The 24583-nt window shown below is 36.1% G+C and overlaps 2 protein-coding genes and 3 pseudogenes across 4 annotated transcripts; 4 read left to right on the top strand and 1 right to left on the bottom strand.

Annotated features, from left to right (window-relative positions):
* The first annotated feature begins 3968 nt into the window (after nt 1-3968).
* Nucleotides 3969-4910, top strand: LOC147930442 (uncharacterized). Its single transcript, XM_087476871.1, has 2 exons — nt 3969-4654; nt 4763-4910. The coding sequence occupies exons 1-2, from the start codon at nt 3969-3971 to the stop codon at nt 4908-4910; spliced, it is 834 nt and encodes a 277-aa protein (XP_087332997.1).
* Nucleotides 4911-9183: 4273 nt separating this feature from the next.
* LOC109127936 (F-box protein At4g19940-like) lies at nt 9184-10353 on the top strand (annotated as a pseudogene).
* A 5167-nt stretch (nt 10354-15520) lies between these two features.
* Nucleotides 15521-16950, bottom strand: LOC104731552 (vacuolar protein sorting-associated protein 28 homolog 1 pseudogene; annotated as a pseudogene). Its single transcript, XR_015573860.1, has 2 exons — nt 16832-16950; nt 15521-16384 (listed from the first exon to the last, which is right to left on the bottom strand). The product of XR_015573860.1 is annotated as a vacuolar protein sorting-associated protein 28 homolog 1 pseudogene (transcript).
* A 280-nt stretch (nt 16951-17230) lies between these two features.
* On the top strand, nt 17231-19254 carry LOC147930441 (uncharacterized). Its single transcript, XM_087478166.1, has 2 exons — nt 17231-18643; nt 19000-19254. Exons 1-2 carry the CDS (start codon nt 17512-17514, stop codon nt 19032-19034), a joined length of 1167 nt encoding a protein of 388 aa, XP_087334292.1. The 5' UTR covers nt 17231-17511; the 3' UTR covers nt 19035-19254.
* Nucleotides 19255-22929: 3675 nt separating this feature from the next.
* Nucleotides 22930-24321, top strand: LOC104731551 (F-box protein At1g69090 pseudogene; annotated as a pseudogene). The gene has a single exon (XR_015575386.1). The product of XR_015575386.1 is annotated as an F-box protein At1g69090 pseudogene (transcript).
* The last annotated feature ends 262 nt before the right edge of the window (nt 24322-24583 follow it).

The raw sequence follows: 24583 nt of genomic DNA, 5'->3' as shown, positions 1-24583 counted from the left end.
ATGCTATTTGGGTCATTGTGGACCGGTTGAATAAGTCAGCACATTTTCTGGCCATTAAGAAGACTGATGGAGCAGCGGTCTTGGCTAAGATGTATGTGAGAGAGATAGTCAGATTGCATGGGGTGCCAGCAAGTATCGTGTCTGATAGAGATTCTAAGTTCATTTCGGTGTTCTGGAAGGTATTTCAGGCAGAGATGGGCACTAAGGTGCATATGAGTACAACTTATCATCCCCAGACAGATGGACAGTCAGAGAGGACGATTTAGACGATGGAGGATTTGCTGACGATGTGTGTGTTAGATTGGGGTGGCCATTGGGCAGATCACCTGAACCTGGTAGAGTTTGCTTACAAAAACAGTTATCAGGCGAGTATTAAGATGACTCCTTATAAGGCTTTGTATGGGAGACCATGCCGTACACCGTTATGTTGGACTCAGGTCGGGGAAAGGAGCATGTTTGGGGCAGATTTTGTTCAGGAGACCTCAGAGAAGATTCAGGTTCTCAAGCTGAACATGAAGGAGGCTCAGGATAGGCAGAGGAGTTATGCTGATAGGAGGAGGAGAAATCTTGAGTTTCAGGTAGGAGATAGAGTGTACCTCAAGATGACCATGTTGCGGGGTCGAACAGGTCATTGACAGAGGCTAACTTGAGTCCAAGGTTTATGGGTCCGTTCAGAGTGATTGAGCGAGTGGGACAGGTAGCATATAGGCTGGAGTTGCCTGAGGTTATGCGTGCGTTCCACAAGGTTTTACGTATTTCTATGTTGCGGAAGTGTCTCCGTGAGGATGATCAGTTGTTGGCTAAGATTCCTGAAGATCTTCAGCCTAACATGACTTTAGAGGCGAGACCAGTGAGGGTTCTCGAGAGGAGGATCAAGGAACTTTGGAAGAAGAAGATTCCTTTGATGAGAGTCCTTTGGGATTATGATGGTGTTGAGGAGCAGACTTGGGAGCCAGAGGCGAGGATGAAGGCAAGGTTTAAGAAGTGGTATGAGAAACAAGCCGCGACTTGAGCTTGTCTAGCCTGGTCCTATCTGTAATTCGTGGCTGGAGCGGGAATGGAGTATTCCAGCCCATCTCTCTTGTTCACTCGGTCGCTTGGGGTGGTTGGTTGTGCGACTCAGTAACAAGATGAGGTGGTGCTCGGGGTGCAAAGTTTCTGTGAGGCGGGGTTTTTGGAGGAAAGTTTCCTGAATTAGAAGTTTCCATAAGTGGAAAGTTTGTGAAAGTGAAAAGTGCTAAAAATAGAATGTGCTAAAAACGGAAAGTTTTATGGGAGTTAGAATTTGTCCATTCTATTGGTGGAGAGCCTTGGAGGGGCTTGTGTGGCCTTTAAGGCGGGCTGTTTAGCCAGTTGTGTGGCCTTTGTGGCGGGCTGTTTAGCCGTGTGTGCCTTTGTGGCGGGCTGTTTAGCCATTGTGTGGCATTTTGTGGCGGGCTGTTTAGCCGTGTGTGGCCTTTGTGACGGGCTGTTTAGCCAATTGTGTGGCCTTTGTGGCGGGCTGTTTAGCCAGAATGCCTGTTTAGGCGGTCCTTCGTGACAGATGGTCTTTGTGACAGTCATTCGGGACAGATGGTCTTTGTGACGGTCTTTCGGGACATATGGTCTTTGTGACGGTCTTTTGGGACAGATGGTCTTTGTGACGGTCTTTCGGGACATGTGGTCTTTGGTGGCGGTCCTGTTTAGGATATTTGTTTGGCCTTGGTGGCGGTCCTGTTTAGGACATTTGTTTGGCCTTTGTGGCGATCCTGTTTAGGACATTTGTTTGACCCTTGTGGCAGATATATGATCCTTGTGTGGTCATGAGGTATTCTAGAGAGGGGATATGTGGTTGTTAGGACATTGTGATGTTTTACGCGAGCCACAGGAAGGAAACTTGGATAGGGATAGGACTCAGACGTGTTCAGAATTGTTTGCTCGCGACTCTTGGGGAACTTAGGTTCTCCTAGTACTGCCATATTCTGAGACTTTGTGACTTGGGAGTATGGTTGGTATATCGACTTCGGATGACGATTCGGGAGCGCGCTGTAGGGTGGCAACCCGAGAGATGAATATTGGACTTCATTTTATATTATGACATGCGGGCTTAGGTCCGATGAGGAGCCAATATTATGGCATGCAGGCTTCGGCTTGATGAGGAGCCAATAAAAACTTAAGGTTTAGGCCTGTGAGTAAAGGAAAGTCCAAAAGTCGAGAGCAAATAATGCCTAGAGCGTGAGTCTATCGCCTAGAGGTGACCTTCCGTAAAGCGGTCGGAGGAGTGCGGGCCGTGGAGACGGTAGCACGAGAGTCCTTGGATAATGGTTATTCGAGATTCGAGGACAAATCCAGATTGGTGGGGGAGAATTGTAACATCCGCGAACCAAAATCCCGGTTTAGGGATTGCATCAATCGATGCACTATGTGCATCGGTCGATGCAAGGTTGGTTTTTCTGCAAAAGAGTTAAGTGAAACGCTGCGTTTTGGGTTAGTGAAAACCCTTAACTCGTGTTTTGTCTCATTCGACGAGACTGGCCGTTTTGGAGAGAAAACAAAAGAGAGAAAAGGTTTTTGAGTGTTCTTGAGGATTCTTGAGGATTTTGGGTGATGTGAGGCTGTTCCTGTAGAGATTTGTAGTTGGGATCGTTGTAGGAGCTTCCTAGGAGCGTTGTTTTGCTTGCTTAAGGTTCAGAATCTTCTTGGCAAAGGTAAGTGCAGGACCATGGCTTATCTAAGCTAGAGATTTCTCTGATCTGCTTGTTTATGTGTTGTTAGGCTTGTTAGTATGTTATTTGGGACGTTGGGAAGCTTTCTTGTGGCTTGGGATCAAGTTTTGTGGTTGCAGGAACAAAGATCCGGCGAGAAGCTTCAGGGAAAAACACGACGCTCGGCATTGCATTGGTCGATGCACTTTGTGCGTCGGTCGATGCAAGTGCGAGGACGGCGCGTAAACCTAGGGTTTTCGTGTTATATCAAGCATGTGTGGGTCGATGCAGTGCGAGTGTCGATCGATGCAAGTGTATCTAGCATCGGTCGATGCAACCTTGTGTCGGTTGATGCATCCCCAATTGATGTCGGTCAACGCATGTTGGTGTCGGTCGATGCTGTGTCTTGGTTTGTTATTGCTGATTGTTGATTGTTGGTTGATGGTTAGAGATGTCTCTATTGCTTGTGTGTATAGCCAGTAGATGAGAGGATTGCCTTACTGAGTGTTTATAAAATACTCATGCATTGCAATTTGTGTTTGTGGTGCAGGTAAAGGCAAAGTGTGATCGTGGAATCAAGGCAATGAAGAGGAAGATGTTCTAGGGACTCGATTGTATGTTGTCTGGCATTGCTAGGTTGCTAGGGTTGGGTCATTAGAAACATTGCTAGGTTGCTGATTTCATGTTTTCTGATAATTGGTTATTGGATTATTGTTATATTGGTTATTGGTTATTGGTTATTGGTTATTTTATTATTTGGATATTGGTATTGGTTATTTCCGCTGTTAATTGTGATTGTGGTTAGGTGGCTAGTGGTTATGGGACTAATAGTTATAGTTTATTTATTAATATTATTATGATTACTATTTATTATTTATTATTAAAAAAAAGGAAAAAATATGGCTATCTACATGAAGTATAAAAGAAAACATGGTCACACATACCAACTATACTATTGTTTCCTCAACTACACGAAGTATATGTATTACATGACCACATGCATGAACTATATGACCTTATGTGATCAACATCATAGACATATAATCCGGTACATCGGTTGACTGACTCCAGCAAAGACCGGCGTTGACTCCGGCATTTTCTTAAAAAATGTATTACAAACTTTTTTTTTATGCTTATATTAAATTATTAATGGTTTTTCATGATTAAAAACATATTGAATTCAATATCATAATATATTGAATTCAATATATCCATTCTAATGGACCAGCTCCATCTTGGAATTTACAAGCTATAGACGATATTATTAGTCCTGCAGATGTTTCCATGCTCACCCGAATCTACATACCTCAATCAAGCCCACAGGATAAAATTGTTTGGCATTATTATAAATCAGGTGAGTATACTGTTCGGTCTGGATATTGGCTAGCCACTCATGATCCTTTCGATGATGCACCGGTCCTGCTAGTCCCTCATGGCTCAGTAGTTTTGAAAAACAAAATTTGGAAGTTAAAGATTTTGCCTAAAATTAAGCACTTCCTATGGAACATTTTATCTAAAGCTGTGGGAACAGCTACACGTCTAGTCACCCGTGGTGTGCCCATTGACACAATTTGCCAACGTTGTAAAAGTTCGGAGGAATCCATCAACCATGCTCTGTTCACATGCCCATCATCACAATCTGTCTGGAATCAGACAAATATCCCACAACAGTCTTCTTTCCATGCTACTGATCCAGAGATTAACATATCGAGCTTGCTGCAACTACACAATGACAGTCTGCATTCTGAAGAAGATAAATTACTTCCGTTTTGGCTCCTTTGGAATATATGGAGAGCGCGTAATAACTTCATCTTTAATAACACTCGAGAAGATCCTCTGTTTTGCTTCCACCAATCTAAGGGAGATGTGTCAGAATGGATTGTTGCTACTGGAGTTCATATACAAGATCCTACTACGAGGATACACCCAATTCTAACATATTGGGAGCGGCCTGTGTCTCCTCTTGTTAAGTGCAACTTCGATGCAAGTTACTCTTCTACATCCAATAAAACAATGGGTGGATGGGTCATTTGGGACTTTTTTGGGTGTGAATGATTATGGGGATCTTCTATCCTCAGAGACGCTCAATTGCCATTGGAGGCTGAAGCCGAAGCATTACTCTTTGCAATGCAACAGACATTACAACATGGTTTTGAGGAAGTTTGTTTTGAGGGTGATTGTAAAGTACTGATTGAGGCTATTTGTAACGACCCGGAACCTCGATAACGGAATTACCGAGAGTTGCCGAAGAATCAGTATCGAGATAGTCGAGAAATCCGAGTCGAGATAGTCGAGAAATCCGAGTCGAGATAGTCGAGGAATCCGAGTCGAGAAAGTCGAGGATTTCATCGAGGATTTTATCGAGGATTTTATCGAGGATTTCATCGAGGATTTTATCGAGGATTTTGTCGAGTATTATCATCGAGGATTGCCGAGAGTTGCCGATACTTGGTATCGAGAATTGCCGATAGAATGCGGTAACCAGCGACGATAGAGTCCGACGATAAAAATCGATAAATTATGGGGATTGGGCGACGGAAATGGAGAGTTCGAGACTACTGAAGTAGTGAGCAGACGTTTGAACTGAGGAAATGGAATCCCAAGTTTACAGTGATCAGATCATTCCGGCTTGCAAGTTTCTGGATGAAAATTGGTTCGGACGAACAGGTTTGTAACTTGCTGAGAAATGGGATGGGAGGTTTCGGTACTTAGTCCGAGAGACAGTCCGAGTAAATAGGAAGGAAAGTCCTAGTGATAGTGATAGTGATAGTGATAGTGATAGTGAAGTGATAGTGATAGTGAAGTGCACTATCCGGAAATAGTTGCATCGGCGATCGATGGACCGGGCCGATGGACAAGGTGGCATGGGTTGGCCGATGGGCCGATAGTGGACTAAAAGGACTCGACATCTCGCGGAGATTTAAGCCGACTCACGGGAAAGGAAACCCGAGAGAAATGGAAACTCGCGGTAATAGAAAGGTGATCGGATAATGATAGATGCGAGAATTATGGGAAGTTATGGGCGGTGAGACTTATCGTTCTAAGGCAACTTAGGGCAATTTATGGATCCTATATAAGGGATAAAACCCTTAGGAATTTCCCTAGTTTCGCATAAGAATCCGAGAGCCGCCGCAAGAGTGAAAGAGGAGAGTTTCTGTCGAGCTTAAACCGAGAGAGATCCTAAGTCTAGAGTCGAGAAGAACGGTAAGTGTTCTTCCACCTTGATCCGTCGATGGTTATGGTTATGGTTATGGGATATATCTCAGATACTAATGGTATCGATCTGTCCGTGTAGAAGCGGGGATCAGATCCAAGCATAGAAACCGAGAGATCAACACCTTAGGTCGATACCGAAGGTGAGTGCGTGACTGTGGCCAAGTTCCATGGTTGATTCTCTTGACCCGTGGTTTATTTAGTCTTGTTATTTGCTTGTCTTATGGTTATGGTTTCTATTGCAATATGAATGATGGTTGGTCTAAGAGATTTAGGCAACTATCCATGGTATTTGATTGACTTGCGTGACTTGATTGGAATATTCCCTGTGTTAGATTGAGATCGTTGAACTGAGCCTAGTGAGACGGGATGACCGCTCCACTAAGTAAACTTTGTTTGCTTACGCCTCCTTTTATGGACGCAGGAAAAGATAGGTCCGATGATCGGGACTTTAGTGGCTGACCAGCTCGTGTGACGGAGGCAAGGGAGGAAGGAGGATGGTGGCTTTGGGTAGAAATATTTATGGCGTTATTTTTATTTAGTTTTCGATATTTCCATGCATGGGACAAGTTGTTATTTCGTTTGAATTGAACCTCTTAATATTTTAAATAAATTCGCAAGTTTAAGTTAGTTCACCTGTTATTCATATTCGCTGTTGTACCTAGTTAATTATCGCATAGAATTCGTCGGCCCTAGAAAATTTTTATCGGCCTGTTTTGTCCGAGTATGGGTTTTTAGGGTCGGGGTCTTACAATATTACTAGTCGGCAAATGGATATTTCCATCTATAGTCTATTACAAGACATCAACTCTCTTGCAGGTTTCTTTAGATCAGTCTCGTTTACATTTTCTCATCGTTCGACAAATGAAGTGGCTCATGTCTTAGCACAACTAGGATGTCATAACACTAATTTCTATATTGCTTGTACTAATCCACCTAGTTGGATGATGGAACCATTGTATGTTGACAAATTTTATTCTTAATAAAATTATTTTTTGCTGAAAAAAAAATATCTCTAATGTATTTATTTTTATAATTAGTTAATTGTTATTGTTAAAGCTAAACTAATAGTTAAATAAAAATCATTGATAATTATTTTCAAGATGTAAGATAAAGGTATTTGCATAAATACTCTTATTTTATACCCTTTTACAAACATACCCTCAAATCAAATATATTGTTTTACTAAAATGAATTTTTTGTATGTTTATCTTTTATATATTAGAAGTAAATATTGTGAATGTACTTTTTTGTTGTTTACATGTTATTAAGAGTATGTAAATTTTATAGTAAAAGTATCTAAAATTTTATACAACATTTACCATGCAAACTTTAGAGTAAAGAGTCATATACTCAATCTTTTGCATATTATTTTTTCTAATGAATGTAGTTGAATTTGATTTTATTGATTTTATAGTATTTAAATAATTATTAATGATTTTTATTTAATCATTAATTTAGCTTTAAAAATAAAAATTAACTAATTATAAGAATGAATACATTAGAGATATATAAAAATATTTAGATATTGAATTGAATAGATTTTTTAATCATGAAAAACCAAAAATGTTTATATATAATATTTTTTATTTTTAATATATTTTTTTGGTCAATGCTGGAGTCAACGTCAATTTTCGTCGGAGTCAGTCGACCGGTGTACCGGATTGTATGTCTATAGTGTTGACCACATAACGTCATATAGTTCATGCATGTAGTCATGTAATACATATACTTCATGTATTTGAGTATACAATAATATACTTGGTATGTGTGACCATGTATTCTCCTATACTTCGTGTAGTTAGCCATCTTTTTTCCAAAAAAAACGGGTTGGGTCGTTTCACATCTCCTCTTTATCTTCTTGGGTATTGACATCCTTCATTTTTCTTTCAACTTTCAAACATCAAAAATAACATTAAATAAAACAGTGTTCCATCAGACTTTTAAATTTACCATGAATCTGAATCTAACAAGAAAACAATTGACCTCAACACTTCATTCCAACAAAATCAAGCATCATAACAAAGAAGATCATACCATTTTTCAGTGCTTTAATTAGGAGAAGCAACAGCTTTCTTAACCGTAGACGAAGCAGAGGCTGCAAGTGTGGGTTGACAGGAAACGACATCGCAATCATAGCATCCTCGATATGCCTTGCCGAAATTGCTTGATAATTTGTAAGCTCTTCAGGAGGACCGTTATCCTTATCATCAGTCTTTTCAACTGCAAAAGTAACAACAACAAAAACAACAACCAAAAAGCATCAGACCAAACGCAAGAAAAAAATCAGAACAATATATGTACAAAAGCCTCTTCCACTAGAATAAATGGTTGGTTGTTTGAATCTATTAAATACTTGAAAAATATTATTTTGTAAATGCTTGGAAATATTTATATTCTTTTGTATAAATGGTTGACTTCATAATTTATAAAACATAATTTGTTAAACATATTTTTGATAGATTTCTCTAGGAACTCATTGCTTAATTTTGTAGCTTTTAAAGCTTCCAATGAACAAGAGATTTTGTGGTTCAAGACTGTAGAAGATTTTAGAGAATAATCAAATATTTTCAATGAAGTCAACCATTTATACAGTTATATGGTTAGAGCTTCCCAAATTTGACTAGAATAATCAAATTTAGCAGGAAAATATCATGTACTTCAGAAACCCATAATCTTAAAAGACAACAATCAACAAACAAGATCTTAGAAGCAGACGATCAATTCTAGTAAGGAAAAAATTGCAAAATCAAAGCTTAAATAATAATTTTGCAAAGTTTTTGTAATATCGCATTTGCCTAGTGACTTTGACACTTATTAATCCATTTGTACTATTTCGAGCACGTGTATGGCATATCGCGAAAGTCATACTTGTTGGTTTTTTTTTTTAATTTCCCACGCTCGGTTGGTATCATTTTTTATATATATAAGAAAACATATGAAATAAAAGAGAAAGGCAAAGTGTTACTCATATTAGATCTACAATTATCCAACAAAATATGAATTTAAAAAGAAACAAACCGGCCGGATTCAAAAAAAGAAAAAAAAAAAACAAGCAAGAAAACGATCCAATAAACATGTTCTCATATTGGCAAAGTTGTGAAGAGTAACTTATGTATGGTAATGAAGCTTCAAGATTCACAAATATATAAAGGGGATGATTATTAGAAATACATTCAAAGATATTATAGAGCACAATTTAGATACTTCTACACCGAGGCTACCACAAGGGTTTTTTTTTTGTTTTTCATGCACAAACAAACTAGTATTGTGACGGCACTAATATATGGCTTTTTCTTTTGACAAGCCGGCGGAGAGAAGAATGAAGAGCCACGGACGGTCGCCGGAGATTCCTTTTGATCTCGTGATAGAGATTCTCACGAGACTGCCGGCTAAATCGCTTGTGAAGTTCAAATCCGTCTCAAAGCTCTGGTCATCCTTGATTTGTTCCCGAAGTTTCACCAACAGTTTCCTAAGGGTTACATCATCCTCACCTCGTCTATACATGTGTTTGGACTTCTTTGAAAACAGCCACCTCAAAAATATATTACTATCATCGTCTCCTAGTTCTGACTCGGACGGTACTACTTCCTTCCACGCCGACCAAGATTTGACCATCCCAGCACTAGAGGCTACTCCTACGCCTCTAACGTTTTTCGCGGCTTGCTATGCTTTATAAATGGGCCAAGTGCGCGAATATATAACACTACCACTAGGGAACTTGTAGTCTTACCCGACATAGAAGAATCCAGCATCATACATGAAGATCACAAGATTAAGAGGATCATGTGCCACGTGGGACACGTTCCTGTTGATAATCAATATAAAGTAGTTTGTATAGCTGCAAGACAAAGTGACGAAGTTGGAGGGCACAGGGTTCTGTCAGAGCATTGGGTCTTCGTACTAGGAGGAGATGGATCATCTCGATGGAAAAAGATAACATGCGGATGTCCACCACATCTTCCTTTACCACAGGTCTTGAATATCAATGGGCTTATGCATTACCTCGCTTTGCTTCGTATGGATTTTTTTTCTTGTGATTTTCGATATTAATTCTGAAGAAATTAATGTGCTCCAATTACCTGAAGATATTTTTCGGCCTGATACTGGTCTTATAGAATACGGTGTAAGTGTAGCTCTTTTACATTATCCCAATCTTCAAACCGAAGGTGTGATAGAACTATGGGTTATGGAAGATGAAGAGAAGAATATGTGGGGGAGTAAGACTTTGGTGTTGCATCCTTCTCAAATGCACATGGTCAATAGCATTGATCTGAGGGTCCAAGGTACTACACGAAAAGGCGAGGTTATCTTGGCATCCCAAGAAATAATTCTTTTCGACATACAGAAGAATCATTTGAGAACAATCGAAATCAAAGGAACACCAAACCGCCATCTTACCCAATTTTGTGATATCGTTGGGTGGGATGATGTTGAGAAATTCATCTATCTTTAAGTTCATCCCTCTGATTTGTGCTTTTTTTCTTTTTCTTTCTAATATCAGAAACCTTTATTTGTTTATTTATTTTACTTTAATTGGGACTGGTTTAATAACCAACTCAAAGATGATTTGAGATTTAGAAAGGGAAGATAGATGACAATCATATCATAAGAAAAACGTTTATACCATACGTGATTATTCTCTATTAATTATTACGTTTCCATATTACCTATGAGTTAGTTTATACATTTGTTACTTGTTATATGATCGGTTCGTGGCCCATTTATGGTTAGATGGTGTTTTTTTTTGTTGCTGTGGTATATGCTCAAGTGTGATATGATTAGGCATATTACGAGTATGTGACTTAAACCAGCACCAAAAGACAAAACAGAACCAAGCCAATAAAGAAGAAAACAATTTGAAATAACTTTTCAATTTGAACTGCGCATTTTACAAAAAAAAAAAAAAAAAAAAAAAAAAAAAAAAAAAAAAAAATCTAGAAAAGGGTAATATTCGGATAAAATGTACTTACTTTAAGGTGATTCATCATTCACCAATATCTATATCTTAAGCTATTTTTATAATCTTATATAATATGATAAGGTTTTTTCTAACTTTTGCTAACATTTTGACATTTAGCATCTTTTATTGATGATACCTGTCATCTTTCATTTTAACTTTGCTGTTTTTATAGTAAAGACTAGATTATGATCCGTGGTAAACCACGGGATAAGTTTTTTTTTTACTTTTTTTTGTGTTAATGTACTATTTTAATACTAATTTTGTTAATATACTCTTTTGTTAATTTTAGTGATTTAGTATATAATTCATAGTATACCACACAACAATTTTTGTTTAATACAATTTTAATTAAATCAGTTTGATTCGACATATTTTATATTGGTGCTATTAAAATAGTAAAATAAGGATTTAACCCGTATCGAAGTATCATATTAATGATATTTTGAATTTTAGTATTATCAATTCAATCTTGTAATGTTACATAACCCGACATGTAATATAACTCGTTTGTGTATTTTAAAAATTTAATATGTTTAAATATTCATTATTTTAATTTTTTTATTAAGTTTAGATATATCAGTTATAAATTATAAACTTCTTAAGATTCTATAATTTACTACATATGGTAAATTTACTATATATTTATGCTGAACTTGAACACACACTTTTATATTAATTGAGTAATATATGTTTGTTTTTAAAAAAATCACAATATATGCAGGAAAAAATACACATTTTTATTAACTTTATGTATTATATGATGATTCACTACATTACATTTTAAAATCAAAAAATATGATAGGAGAATAATTTTTTTTAATATGGAATAAATCTTCTAAATATCTATATTAATTATAGAATATTATATTTATGGATATTTAAAATATTTTAATTATGTTTGGTTATAAGGGTAGTAAAGAGAATTAACTAAATTTATTTGGATATGAATATAAGCATTAAATGACATTCAATGGTAAATGTTTCCATAAACATATTTTTGAGCAAAAACTGCTGCAAAAATACTAGTATAGATTTTTCATTTTCCTATTTTTTTCTTGCATTAGTTAACAAATTAAATGAAACATAAATACTGTAAGTAATACCACCCAATTAATACTGTAAGTAATTTAAGACAGGTAAATACACTACTCCACTAACTTTTGTCAAATGTATAAGTCAAAATTATTTAATGACTATACAATACAAATTAAGACACATAAATTAGAGAGGAATATTTGACCCAAATAAAAATTAGAGAGGAGTAAATGACCAACAATAAGGAACAAAAATTTGGTATTTACAATTTTGATTATCAACTAACAAATATTTCAGTGTATCAATAACTCTGAATTTTATTATTTTCAGTTTATAATGGAAAATAAAGGCTTTCAATATTTTAATATTGTGCTAATATAAGTATAAGTCTACTTACGTCTTCGACTCATATTGGTGTTTTACCTTTCATTTTTTAATTTAGTGAATCATTCAAATTGTTAAATATTCTTAGGATGACTCAATTGCATATGTCCCTTTTTTGTTTTCCTGTTCTTTCTTTGAACATATATTACGAAAAGGTGTTTTTTCTCACATCACAAGGTGAAGCAGATTCTATTGTGGAATATGACTTATACCTAGTTGATGGGGTTGAACTAAAGAGGAGGATTGAGAGACATCCAATGCACTTTAAACGATTGAATATATATGAAAAAAGGAGTGACCATGGGAAATAGAGTCAGTTGCAAGACCAAACAAGGACTAAGGAAAAAATTGGCACGGGCATAAATTTGTTTATAGGATCATTCATAAAGAAGAAAACCAGAGCCAAGTGTTTTGAATGATCTCTAAGAATGGTGGAGAGATAATGACAGGTGTGTTTTCTGTTTTGTTTCAAACGATAGGTGAATTAACGTTGTAATTTATTTATTTTCTAAAATAAAATTCTTCTAACTTATTTTAATTGATTTATTTTATACTCTATATTTTACTATTTTAGGCAAATCATACTCTCATAGTCCCTCTCTAGAACTAAAGCATTAATTTTAACGTACATGACTTATACCTAGATGATGTGGTTGAACTAAAGAGGAGGATTGAGAGACATCCAATGCACTTTAAACGATTGAATATATATGAAAAAATGAGTGACCATGGGAAATAGAGTCAGTTGCAAGACCAACTAAGGACCAAGGAAAAAACTGGTACGGGCATAAATTTGTTTATAGGATCATTCATAAAGAAGAAAACCAGAGCCAAGTGTATTGAATGATCTCTAAGAATGGTGGAGAGATAATAACATGTGCGTTTTTTGTTTTGTTTTAAACGATAGGTGAGTTAACGTTGTAATTTATTTATTTTCCAAAATAAAATGCTTAGCTTATTTTAATTGATTTATTTTATACTCTATATTTTACTATTTTATGCAAATCATACTCTCATAGTCCATCTCTAGAACTAAAGCAGTAATTTTAACGTACCTCATTCTCTTACAATTATTTTTTTCTCGGTTCTATAAGTGCTATTATCTCTGCATGTTATTCTTCATGTAATTCATGTTATTTTGAAGACCAAATATCAAAAATTGGAGTGAATTGTCTGTATTTTTTCATACATCAAGTTTTTTTTTCTTTAAAAAAAATTGAAGAAAAAAACAATTATACATTTGAGTAAGAAAAGACATATAAATAACAAACCATTCACTCCAACTTTTGATATTTGGTTTAAAAGAGATTGGCAAGAATTGGTTGAACTTTTTGAGTGCTCGAAATAGTTCTTGATGACATCTGCTTTTTGGATGTATAAACTACCTAAACTGTGTAGGTTCTTATTATACGAATGAAATTACAGATCTTTTGAATCTATATATTTCTTTTTATATAATACATGTTTGCTTAATAAAATAGATAGTTAAAAAGGAAACAGAGCCATATGCAATTAACCATATATTGCAACTTCTTATATATCCTAAATGGTTTTTAATTACAATTTCAAAAAAAATGAAAGAATTATACATTTGAGTAGAGTTTTTCTCAAAAAAAACATATCCATCTACTCTGCGTAGTGTCATATTTAGTTTAACTTAAAGTGATTAGTAAGAATTTGTTACGTTTATTTAGAGTTTGACACAATTCTTTATAACTGGATGAAAACACTAATTGAAGTGGCTAAGATCTCGTCAGAGGAATGAAATATTAGATTTTTTGAACTCATATCCGTTTTTTAACATTAAATTTTGATTTTGTATAAATTTTATGCTTAATGAAATAAATGGTTAAAAATCCTAAGCTTTTAATTTTTTTGTGACTTTTATCTTTGACAACCTTATTTCTAGGTTAAACATTATTTCATAATATTTTTTTTGCTGTCAGGGTAGCAATGTGCAAAACAATTATCACTAAAAAAAACCTAGAAATAAGATTGTCAAAGATAAAAGTCACAAATCAATTTAGGAAAACATTATTTTTTATCTATACCATGAGAAACTATATTCAACAAGTAGTACTCACCTCACAACCATTTCATCTCACAACCATTTCATCGTTAAATTTAGAATTAGTGATCTATCAACAATTAGTTAAATGACGTTTCTTTTATAACATATATAATTTTAACGAGATAAAAAGTTGTGTTCCGAATATTTTAGAAACTAATAATCTAAACTACCATTGTAAATTATTTGAAATATAAAAATAATTAACAATAATTGTATTACAGATGTATATTATTTGAATTTATATATACACAAACTAAATCATATGTTGAAAGCTCACTGATTTTCTTCTAAATTTTGTCTAGTTTTAGATCAACATGCACTCCAGATCAAAAACCTGTAGCTGAACAGCAGGATGAGGAAACCATGGAAGATGTTGAAGGACTCTTGATGTCACCCAAAACAGCCAAAAAGCACCCCCGACATAGAAATGACTGTACTTGTATCGTTTGCATACAATCCCCAAGTGGGGCAGGTACTAAACACGACCGATGCTGTTCTTGTGCGGTCTGCGAAGCTGGAAAACGCCGTAGGCATTCTCTGTTGTTACGGAGGGAAAAGAAGCAGATGGGAAAAGAAGACGATGCACACAAGGAGCTCGAGCAACCAAACTCTGGTAATGAACTTCGTCAATCTGCTAACAACAGTGAGAACCATGAGGGTATTGCTTCGCCTTTGAAAGGCCAATTAGATTTAAACTTCAAACCAGAGAAAGACGGAGAATCTCTCCCTGGTTCTAACAAAGCTACCAAGAAAAAGACTCTGCATCATGATGACACAGTGAAGTCTAGCTTCAAGTCACCAAGCTCATCAACTGCTCATAGCCAAATTAACAAAGAAGAAGAAGAAACTGCAGACACCACCACAAGCTCCATATAGATTTTGCAGACTCCTGTTGCTGCAAGGTGAATACTGAATATTTTGGGAAAATATCTTTTTTTTTAACACCACAGGCATTGCGCAATTTGTAGATAAAATGGGCAGTTAATATCCTTACTGATGAAAGCTCATTACTTTTCTGACTCACATCTAATGACAATGGGTAAAATTAAAAATTCCCTTCAGGTTTCCTATAATTGGTTTATGTTAACATACTTCTCAGTTCTCTGTAACGTGCAAATTGTCATAAAACAAACTCCTGGTTCTAAACCAACCTAACAACATAAACCCAAGAGTAAAAACACTAGAGAGCATAGGTTTTCATACATTAAAATCATTGTCCTAAAGCCATCATTGTAACTACATCAAGCCAAGTTATACAAAATAAACCGAAACACACATCAGTCTCTAGTGGCACACCGGTTAATTACCAGCGTTAGGCAAAGCAGTCATAAACGAATTATAGGACGACTCGAGGTCAAAGTGAAGTTGCCTAGCTTGCTGCTCCGTGAGTTCATCTGAAGCTCCCATCTTAGACAGCCTCAAAAGCCATTCCTTCATCTTTATCTTCCCCTCAAAATCCGGTGGCAAAATACTTAGTTTATTCAGAGAAGCAGAGAGATCAGACAACAATGGATACACCTGATCAACAGCAACCATGTTGAGTTTCAGAGAATCCATGGAAGTGATGAAGTTCTGAACACACTCAGCAACAACAGAAGCAGAGCTTGACGTAGAAGCCGAAGCAGCAGCTCGATGCTCCACAGTAGCTGGTACACTGGAAGTTACAAGGCGATAAATTGCAGCTGAGCAATCCATCTTGTATGTCTCTACAAATCTTTCAATATTCGGTCTCTGAGCGTTGCAGAGAGTGTCTTGAAGTGGACAATGAGTTTCTGGCACTCGGTTTCATACTCAGATGGAGAGATCAGATCACGGATATAAGCCTTCTCAAGCTTCTCAGTAGCTTTGATGATAGCATAAAGCTCAGCGAAATTCTCATACATTTCTCTCTCTCGCGCTAATCATTCCATAACTTGACCTCCATCTTTCAGAAAACTAAGAGCTTTAGACTAGATGAGCTTTCAGTACAGATATGGAACTATGGAGAAGAGAATGGGCCACGCGCAAGGAAGAAAAAGCAAAAAAAGCTTCCTTCTGTTATCAAATCAGTAACTCAGAGTTAACAAATTACAGTAAGAAGATTAAACATCTAACCAACCACAACAAAAATGGAGAAATGCAGGTAGAAATCATAGGATCATATCCAAATTCAACAAGTAGAATACTACAACAAGCTTCATAGATCTTCTAAATAGAAAAATAGGGAAAATGGTAAAGCTTGAGAAACGAATCATTAAGCCAAAAGACTCAAGAACCAGAAGACATTGAAGAGACCCAAGAGAGCAGATGATATGCAATCAAGATCATAATCACCTAAAGCAAGAAATGGAGAAAACCCAATGTAACTTTATCCTAAATCATTATAACCCAACACTCAAAAAAAATTCCCAAATTTCTTCAACTGCTGAAACAAAAGCCACAATTATATATAGAGACAGAGAGAGAGAGTCGAGAGAGAGATTGAAGATTGCGTGTGTTTACACGGCTCCTTTATGATGAATTGATGACGAAAGCTTCACGCGGTATGAAACTAAACAACACGAGGGGCAAGGCAACGAACTCTGTCACTGGATCAACAAATCAATCACCATCGATTCTCCCGAACAAATAAATTATTAGAAAAAAATGAAACTTTCGAATTAAAAATCTAAACTTTATCGAATTTTATAACTTGATTTCGAAAAACTCGATTAAACCCTAAATCCAATATTAATCTCAAGAATTGTAGTATAAAAGAGTTGAAATTGACAAAAAGCTATTAGATTGTATATATTGGTTAAGTTTATTAGATTGATTTCCGGTTTATTAGGAATCGGTTTAGGTTGGTTTACTGTATATAATACATACATGTACAGTTTGTTACGATTAAATAATACAGAGAAAATCATTTCGCGAAACCTCTTTGCTCTCAAACTCTATTATGGTATCAGAGCGTATCTTCCGCAATTCTCTGTGATTTCACCATCTTCTTCTTCAAATTCTCCATAATCTCGCCGGCGAAACGCTTTTATCATCATCGGATCTACTTCCGATCTTTTGATTTTTGCGAAAATGGTGAAGAAAGGGGGAAAATTAGAAATCGAAGTGAAACACCCGAGATTGAAGCATCTGTTGTGAGGATCTCTCGCGGATCAGTTGTAATCGAAGATCCAGAGCTGGAAATGGCGAAACAACAACGTTCTCTTCGATCCGATGGATATGGAGGTCATGGATCTATGTCAAGGTCATCCGAAGCCTCCGATAGTCCGTTATGTCTTCAATCCTCCGATCATCCAGGTTTAATGATTGTTGCTCATACTCTAGATGGAACGAACTACAATAGTTGGGCTATAGCGATGAGGATTCGTCTAGATGCTAAGAATAAGCTTAGTTTCATCGATGGATCCTTGCCTAGACCAAGCGAGAGTGATTTTGATTTCAAGATCTGGAGTAGATGCAATAGTATGGTGAAATCATGGATTCTTAATGTTGTGAGTAAGGAGATATATGATAGCATTCTCTACTATCAAGTTGCTGTTGAGATGTGGAATAATTTGTTTACAAGGTTCAAAGTAAACAATCTACCAAGGAGGTATCAGCTAGAACAAGCAGTGATGACTCTAAGACAAGGTCAACTCGATCTGTCCAGCTATTTCACGAAGAAGAAGACATTGTGGGAACAGTTAGCTAACACAAAGTCCAGGACGGTGAAGAGATGTGATTGTGATCAGGTCAAAGAGTTGCTTGAAGAAGCTGAAACTAGTCGAATCATACAGTTTCTCATGGGATTAAATGACGATTTCAACAATATCAGGAGTCAGATATTGAACATGAAGCCTCGACCAGGATTGAATGAGATCTACAATATATTGGATCAAGATGAGAGTCAGAGAGTAGTGGGTGTGTCTTCTAGACCAACCTCAAACCCTGTTGCTTTCCAGTCTCAAGCTGTGATCCCGGATCAGAATTCAATTTTGCTAGCTCAAGGTAATTTCCAGAAACCAAAGTGTTCTCACTGTTCTCGCATTGGACATGTTGCGGATACGTGTTACAAATTACATGGTTATCCTCCTGGACATCCAAGGGCAAAGAAGAACAATTATGTGGGAAGCACGAATCTTGCTAGTGCTGGTCAGATAGAGGAGAGTAAGGATCAACTTAAGGAGAATGTGAATGATGACTTGTCAAAAGAACAGCTCCAACAAATGATCTCTTATTTGAGTACTAAGCTTCAGTCTTCAAGCGTCACTTCATGCCCTGAGAAAGCCATAGCTTCGACTTCTACTTCCGTACCAACTATCTCACAGATATCTGGTACATTTCTCTCTTTATATGATTTGACTTTCTATGACATGTTAACTTCCTCTATACCTCATGAAACTGAGTTGTCTTTTAGAGCTTGGGTTATAGATTCAGGAGCTAGTCATCATGTCACTCATGAGAGAAACCTTTATAGACATTATAAACCCTTAGATAAAACCTTTGTTAGATTGCCTAATGGTCAAACAGTTAAGATAGATGGTACTGGCTACATTCAACTTACGGATTCATTGTCTCTTCATAATGTGTTGCATATACCTGAGTTTAAATTCAATTTGTTAAGTGTCAGTGTTATAACTAAATCTCTGAATTCTAAAGTAAGCTTTACTTCCGATGAATGCATGATACAGGCTCTTACTCAGGACCTAATGATTGGGAAAGGTAGTCAAGTTGCGAACCTTTATGTCTTGAGTCAGGATAAATCTCTGGTTAATATGTCTTGTTCTGCATTTCAAGGTAAGTCAGTTTGCTCTGTTTCTACAAATAACTCTGATGTATGGCACAAAAGGTTAGGACATCCGTCTATAGCTAAAATAGAAGCTTTATCTGAAATACTGTTGTTACCAAAATCTAAGATAAATAAAGATAAAAGTCATTGTCATGTTTGTCATTTGGCTAAACAAAAACATTTACCTTTTAAATCATTGAATCATATGAAAGAAAAGCCTTTTGAATTAATTCACATTGATACATGGGGTCCTTTTTCTGTTCCAACTGTTGATGGTTTTCGTTATTTTTTAACCATTGTTGATGATTTCAGTCATGCTACTTGGCTTTATATGTTAAAACAAAAGTCTGATGTCTTACATGTTTTTCATGGTTTTCTTAAATTGGTTGAAACTCAATACAACTCTAAAGTTTGTTCTGTAAGATCTGATAATGCTCATGAATTGAAATTTAATGACTTGTATTTGAAAAATGGAATTAAAGCTTTTCATTCATGTCCTGAAACACCTGAACAAAACTCTGTAGTAGAAAGAAAGCATCAACATTTGTTGAATGTAGCTAGGGCCCTTATGTTTCAATCAGGAGTTCCTATAGAGTATTGGGGGGATTGTGTTCTTACTGCTGTTTTTCTCATTAATAGATTACCTTCACCAGTTATAGGCAATAAGACACCTTTTGAGCGTTTAACCTCCACTACTCCAGATTATAATAGTCTTAAGGCCTTTGGTTGTCTGTGTTACTGTTCTACATCTCCCAAGTCTAGAACTAAGTTTGATCCTAGAGCTAAAGCTTGTGTTTTTTTAGGTTACCCCTCAGGTTTTAAAGGTTACAAGCTATTAGATATAGAGACATACTCAGTTTCAATTTCTAGACATGTCATTTTCTATGAGGATATCTTCCCTTTTGCATCATCTAATATCTCGGATGATGTAAAGAATTTCTTTCCTCATATTACTCTCCCTGCACAAATCACAGATGATCAATTGCCTTTAGTGCAAACATCTTCCGATGCTCCTCATCATCTTGACGAGTCATCATCCATGGTTTCTGTTCCTTCTGAACTTAAACCAACTAGGCAGAGAAAACTGCCTTCCCATTTGCAGGATTTTCATTGTTATAATAATAATACTCTTACTAAAACTAATACTTCTCCATATCCACTTACAAACTATATTTCTTATTCATACGTATCTCAGCCTTTCTGTGCTTTTATTAATGCTATTGCAAAGTCGAAAATACCTAAAAAAATTTCAGAAGCTAGGCTGGACAAGGTATGGGTTGATGCTGCAAGAAAGGAGATTGGTGCTTTTATAAGGACCAAGACTTTGAGTGTTTGCGATTTACCTGATGGTAAGGTGGCTGTAGGTTGCAAATGGGTATTCACGATCAAATATCACGCAGATGGCAGTATTGAGAGACACAAGGCTAGACTGGTGGCGAAGGGATATACTCAACGAGAGGGAATTGATTTCACTGATACTTTTTCTCCAGTTGCAAAGATGGCAACGGTAAAAATGATCTTTTCTCTCGCACCCAAGATGCAATGGTTTCTACATCAATTAGATATCTCTAATGCATTCTTGAATGGTGACCTCGATGAGGAAATCTACATGAAACTACCCCCAGGCTATGCTGAGTTACAAGGTGAAGTTTTCTCTCCTAATGCGGTTTGTAGGTTGCATAAATCTATCTATGGTCTCAAACAAGCGTCGAGACAGTGGTTTTTGAAGTTCAAGACTACTCTTGTGGGATTTGGATTCGACACATGCCATGGTGATCATACTCTTTTCATGAAAGAAGACAATGGTCAGTTCTTAGTTGTCTTGGTATACGTCGATGACATCCTCATTGCAACTATGGATTCTGCCTTAGCTTATACTTTACGAGATCAACTGAGTTTGGTCTTCCAGCTTCGAGATCTTGGTACACCTAAATACTTTCTTGGCATTGAGATTGCAAGAAATGATGAAGGAATTTGTCTTACTCAGAGGAAATACGTTCTTGACCTGTTGGAGACTACTGGTTTTTCGGATTGTAAACCATCTGATGTTCCCATGAAACCAGATCAGCAGATGTCATTGACCAGTTTCTCTAGAAGAAAGAAGAAAAAGGTTCCTCCAGTCAAAGAAGGTGATGATGAATATGACGTTGAACCTGCCCATCCTTCTGATTCTACACTTGCACTTTTAACGGATACAAAGCAGTATCGTAGATTGATTGGAAAACTTCAGTATCTGACTATCACCAGGCTAGACATCACTTTTTCAGTTTCTAAGCTTGCACAGTATTCCTCTGCTCCGTGGAAGTTTCATCTTCAAGCTGCACATAAGGTACTTCGTTACTTGAAGGGTACCATTGGACAAGGCTTATTTTATGGGAAAGATGATGATTTCTCGCTTTGAGGATTCTCTGATGCAGATTGGGGAGCTTGCCCTGATAGTAGGCGTTCTGTTACTGGCTTTGCTATTTTCATAGGTCATTCATTGGTCTCTTGGAGGTCCAAGAAACAAGACATGGTCTCGATGAGCTCTGCAGAATCTGAATATCGAGCCATGAGTGTGATTACCAAGGAGTTGTTGTGGTTTACATATATCTTGAAATCACTCAGGCTACCTTTCTCTCTTCCAGCTTATTTGTATTGTGATAACGAGGCTGCTATCCACATAGCGAGTAACTCAGTTTATCATGAACGGACAAAGCATATAGAATTTGATTGTCACAAGGTCAGAGAGGCGATTGAAGATGGTGTTCTGAAGACCATGTTTGTTCGCACGGATAACCAGCTTGCTGATATTCTAACAAAAGCTTTACCTCCGGCTCTCTTCAATGCAAATATTGGCAAAATGGGAGTCCTCAATATCTACTCGTCTCCATCTTGAGGGAAGGTATTAGATTGTATATATTGGTTAAGTTTATTAGATTGATTTCCGGTTTATTAGGAATCGGTTTAGGTTGGTTTACTGTATATAATACATACATGTACAGTTTGTTACGATTAAATAATACAGAGAAAATCATTTCGCGAAACCTCTTTGCTCTCAAACTCTATTAAAAGCTGACCTTAAAGGAGTTGACAAATAAAGGTTTTCACCTTTTTCAGAGAGAATCGCTAGACCATAGAGCCACCATTAATGGGTATCTCTATCTCTCTGTTTGAGGCTATCGATACGTTAGAGAGATCAATTGAGTTTGTATTGATTTTTCTAATGTATAAAATTTAGAGAATACGTAGCTAAGATCTAGCATTATCACTAAATTATTTTGTGAAACTATAGTTTTCTATTATTTTATGGGGTGATTAAGCAATTATGTTATTTTTATTTTCTTTTAGTACATATGCGTTTTAAAGACAGTCAAACTGTAACTTATAGAATATTAAATATAATTTAATTTTATCTGAGTTGTGTCTTTAATACAATATATATGATTATTGAATACAATGTGATCATTTAAATATATTAGAACATATTTTATATTTTTAAATTAGTCTATCATAAATTAATTTGGCTTCCATTTTTATTTTAAAAGTAGAAAAACTTTTTTTTTTGTTTTAATTAGGTTATATGGTATATGCTTTCATTAGGAAGTATATTATATGTTAAAACTAAAAGTTGGAAGAAATATATTTTTGTAAGATTGTGAAATTTATTATTTTTAAAGTAAACACCATATAAGATATAAATAAAATGAAGTATATAAAAAGATGTTTACTTTAAGATTAGAGAGAAAGACATGTGTCACAAATATAAAGCGCCAAGTGTCGTATTGGCAAGCAAAGTTAGAAAAACTTTCTCATATTATATAAGATATTCTTTCGTAAGAAGTCTCTTTATAAAATCTCTCTCTCTATCTCCGAGAATGAAAAAAGAAAAATAAGATCCAGAGGATGGCCTCTCATGCCGTCTCTGCTACTGAAACCACTCGATCAGGTTCAAAAAGAAATCTCCATTGCTGGTCCCAGCTTCCACTAGATCTCCTCCGATTGGTTTTCGAACGCCTTGGATTTGCGGATTTTGAACGAGCCAAAACTGTTTGTTCATCATGGCGATCAGCTTCGAAAATCTCTGAGCCAAATAATCAGATCCCTTGGATGATTCTCTTCCCAAAGGACAAAAACTACGGTATCTTGTTCAATCCTGAAGAAAAAGAAAAACAATACAAAACTCAAGATCTTGGCGACGACTTTGGGAAGAGCTTTTGTGTGGCGACTTGTAGAAGCTGGCTTCTCATGCTAGACGATCGAGGTTACATCAAGGATGTCCCTCAATATAAGTTCTATATCTTACATCTTTTAACATTGGAACGGATCAATCTACCGAGTTTTGAATATGGGATCACCTCTCCGGTATTATGGGTAGACGAGAAAACCCAAGATTACTTAATTATAGGAATGTTTGGTGAAGAAAATGCGGTTTCTTTCAAGAGAGGAGATAACTCATGGAAAATAATTCCGCATTTGTTAGGTATTGACGAGTGTTTTAAAATGGTATACAAAGATCACAAGCTTTTTTGTTTCAACTATTTTAAACTCTGTATTCACGATTTCTCTGGAGAAATTCCTTTGGAAATTTTCAAAATTAGCGTACGTGAATGCCTACCAAGATCAGTAGGTGGCATAAGACCTCTTGGATCACGGGGTCTCCCATATTTGCCTACCATAAGGTATAATATAGTAGTCACTGTACGAGGAGATGTGTTATTTGTTAAGAGCCAACGTCCGCTTAGGTCCAAAAAATGGACCTTTCAAATCTACAAGATGGATTCATCCAAGAAGACCAAATGGGACAAAATCGTTTCTTTGAAAGATGAGACAATTCTTTTGGATTTAGGTATTACAGTGCTTGCTAAGGATTTGGAAGGAATCACTAGAAATTCCATCTACTTTAATGGTAATCTTTCTGAAGAGAAATATCAAGAAAACAATATCTTCATCTACAATCTCGATTCAAAGAAGGTAGAACGACCACATAAATTTCTTTTTTCCTCCCTTCCATTCATTAGTGCACGTTGGTTCTTTCCAAGTTTTAAACGTGAATAATTTATTTTTATCTAGTATATGTTTATCTTGTTTGTGTCTCTTTACTTAAATAAATGAATACTATGTTTTTCTTTCAATTTTTTTGTGATAAATATTTTGTAATATTGTCGAGTTCAAGATTATTTCCACCGATAATTTCTGTGTTATAACAATATTTTCTTCAATTCGATGAGTTTATCTGTACCAACTTAACTCAAGTCTTTAATTAGTAACAATAAATATTACTTGAGTATCAAGCCAAGAAGAATGTTACGAACATGAACATTTTGGTGTTTATTGTGTTCCCAACAATCATTCTATGTATAGTAAGGGTTCTGAATTTCTGATGTGATGACGGGTGCTCTATATCGTCAAAAGAACAATAATATTAAAGATCAGGTGAAAGGAGGTGAGCCACGATTTTATATGCTGATAACAAGTTTGAGTACAATGGCGAGAAGAGAGAATAC

The sequence above is a fragment of the Camelina sativa genome, chromosome 12 (assembly GCF_030686135.1).
Source record: "Camelina sativa cultivar CO46 ecotype springtype chromosome 12, ASM3068613v1".
Classification (NCBI taxonomy): Eukaryota; Viridiplantae; Streptophyta; class Magnoliopsida; order Brassicales; family Brassicaceae; genus Camelina; species Camelina sativa.
The sequence above is the reverse complement of the archived record's forward strand: the minus strand, read 5'-3'. Positions and strand labels throughout refer to the sequence as shown.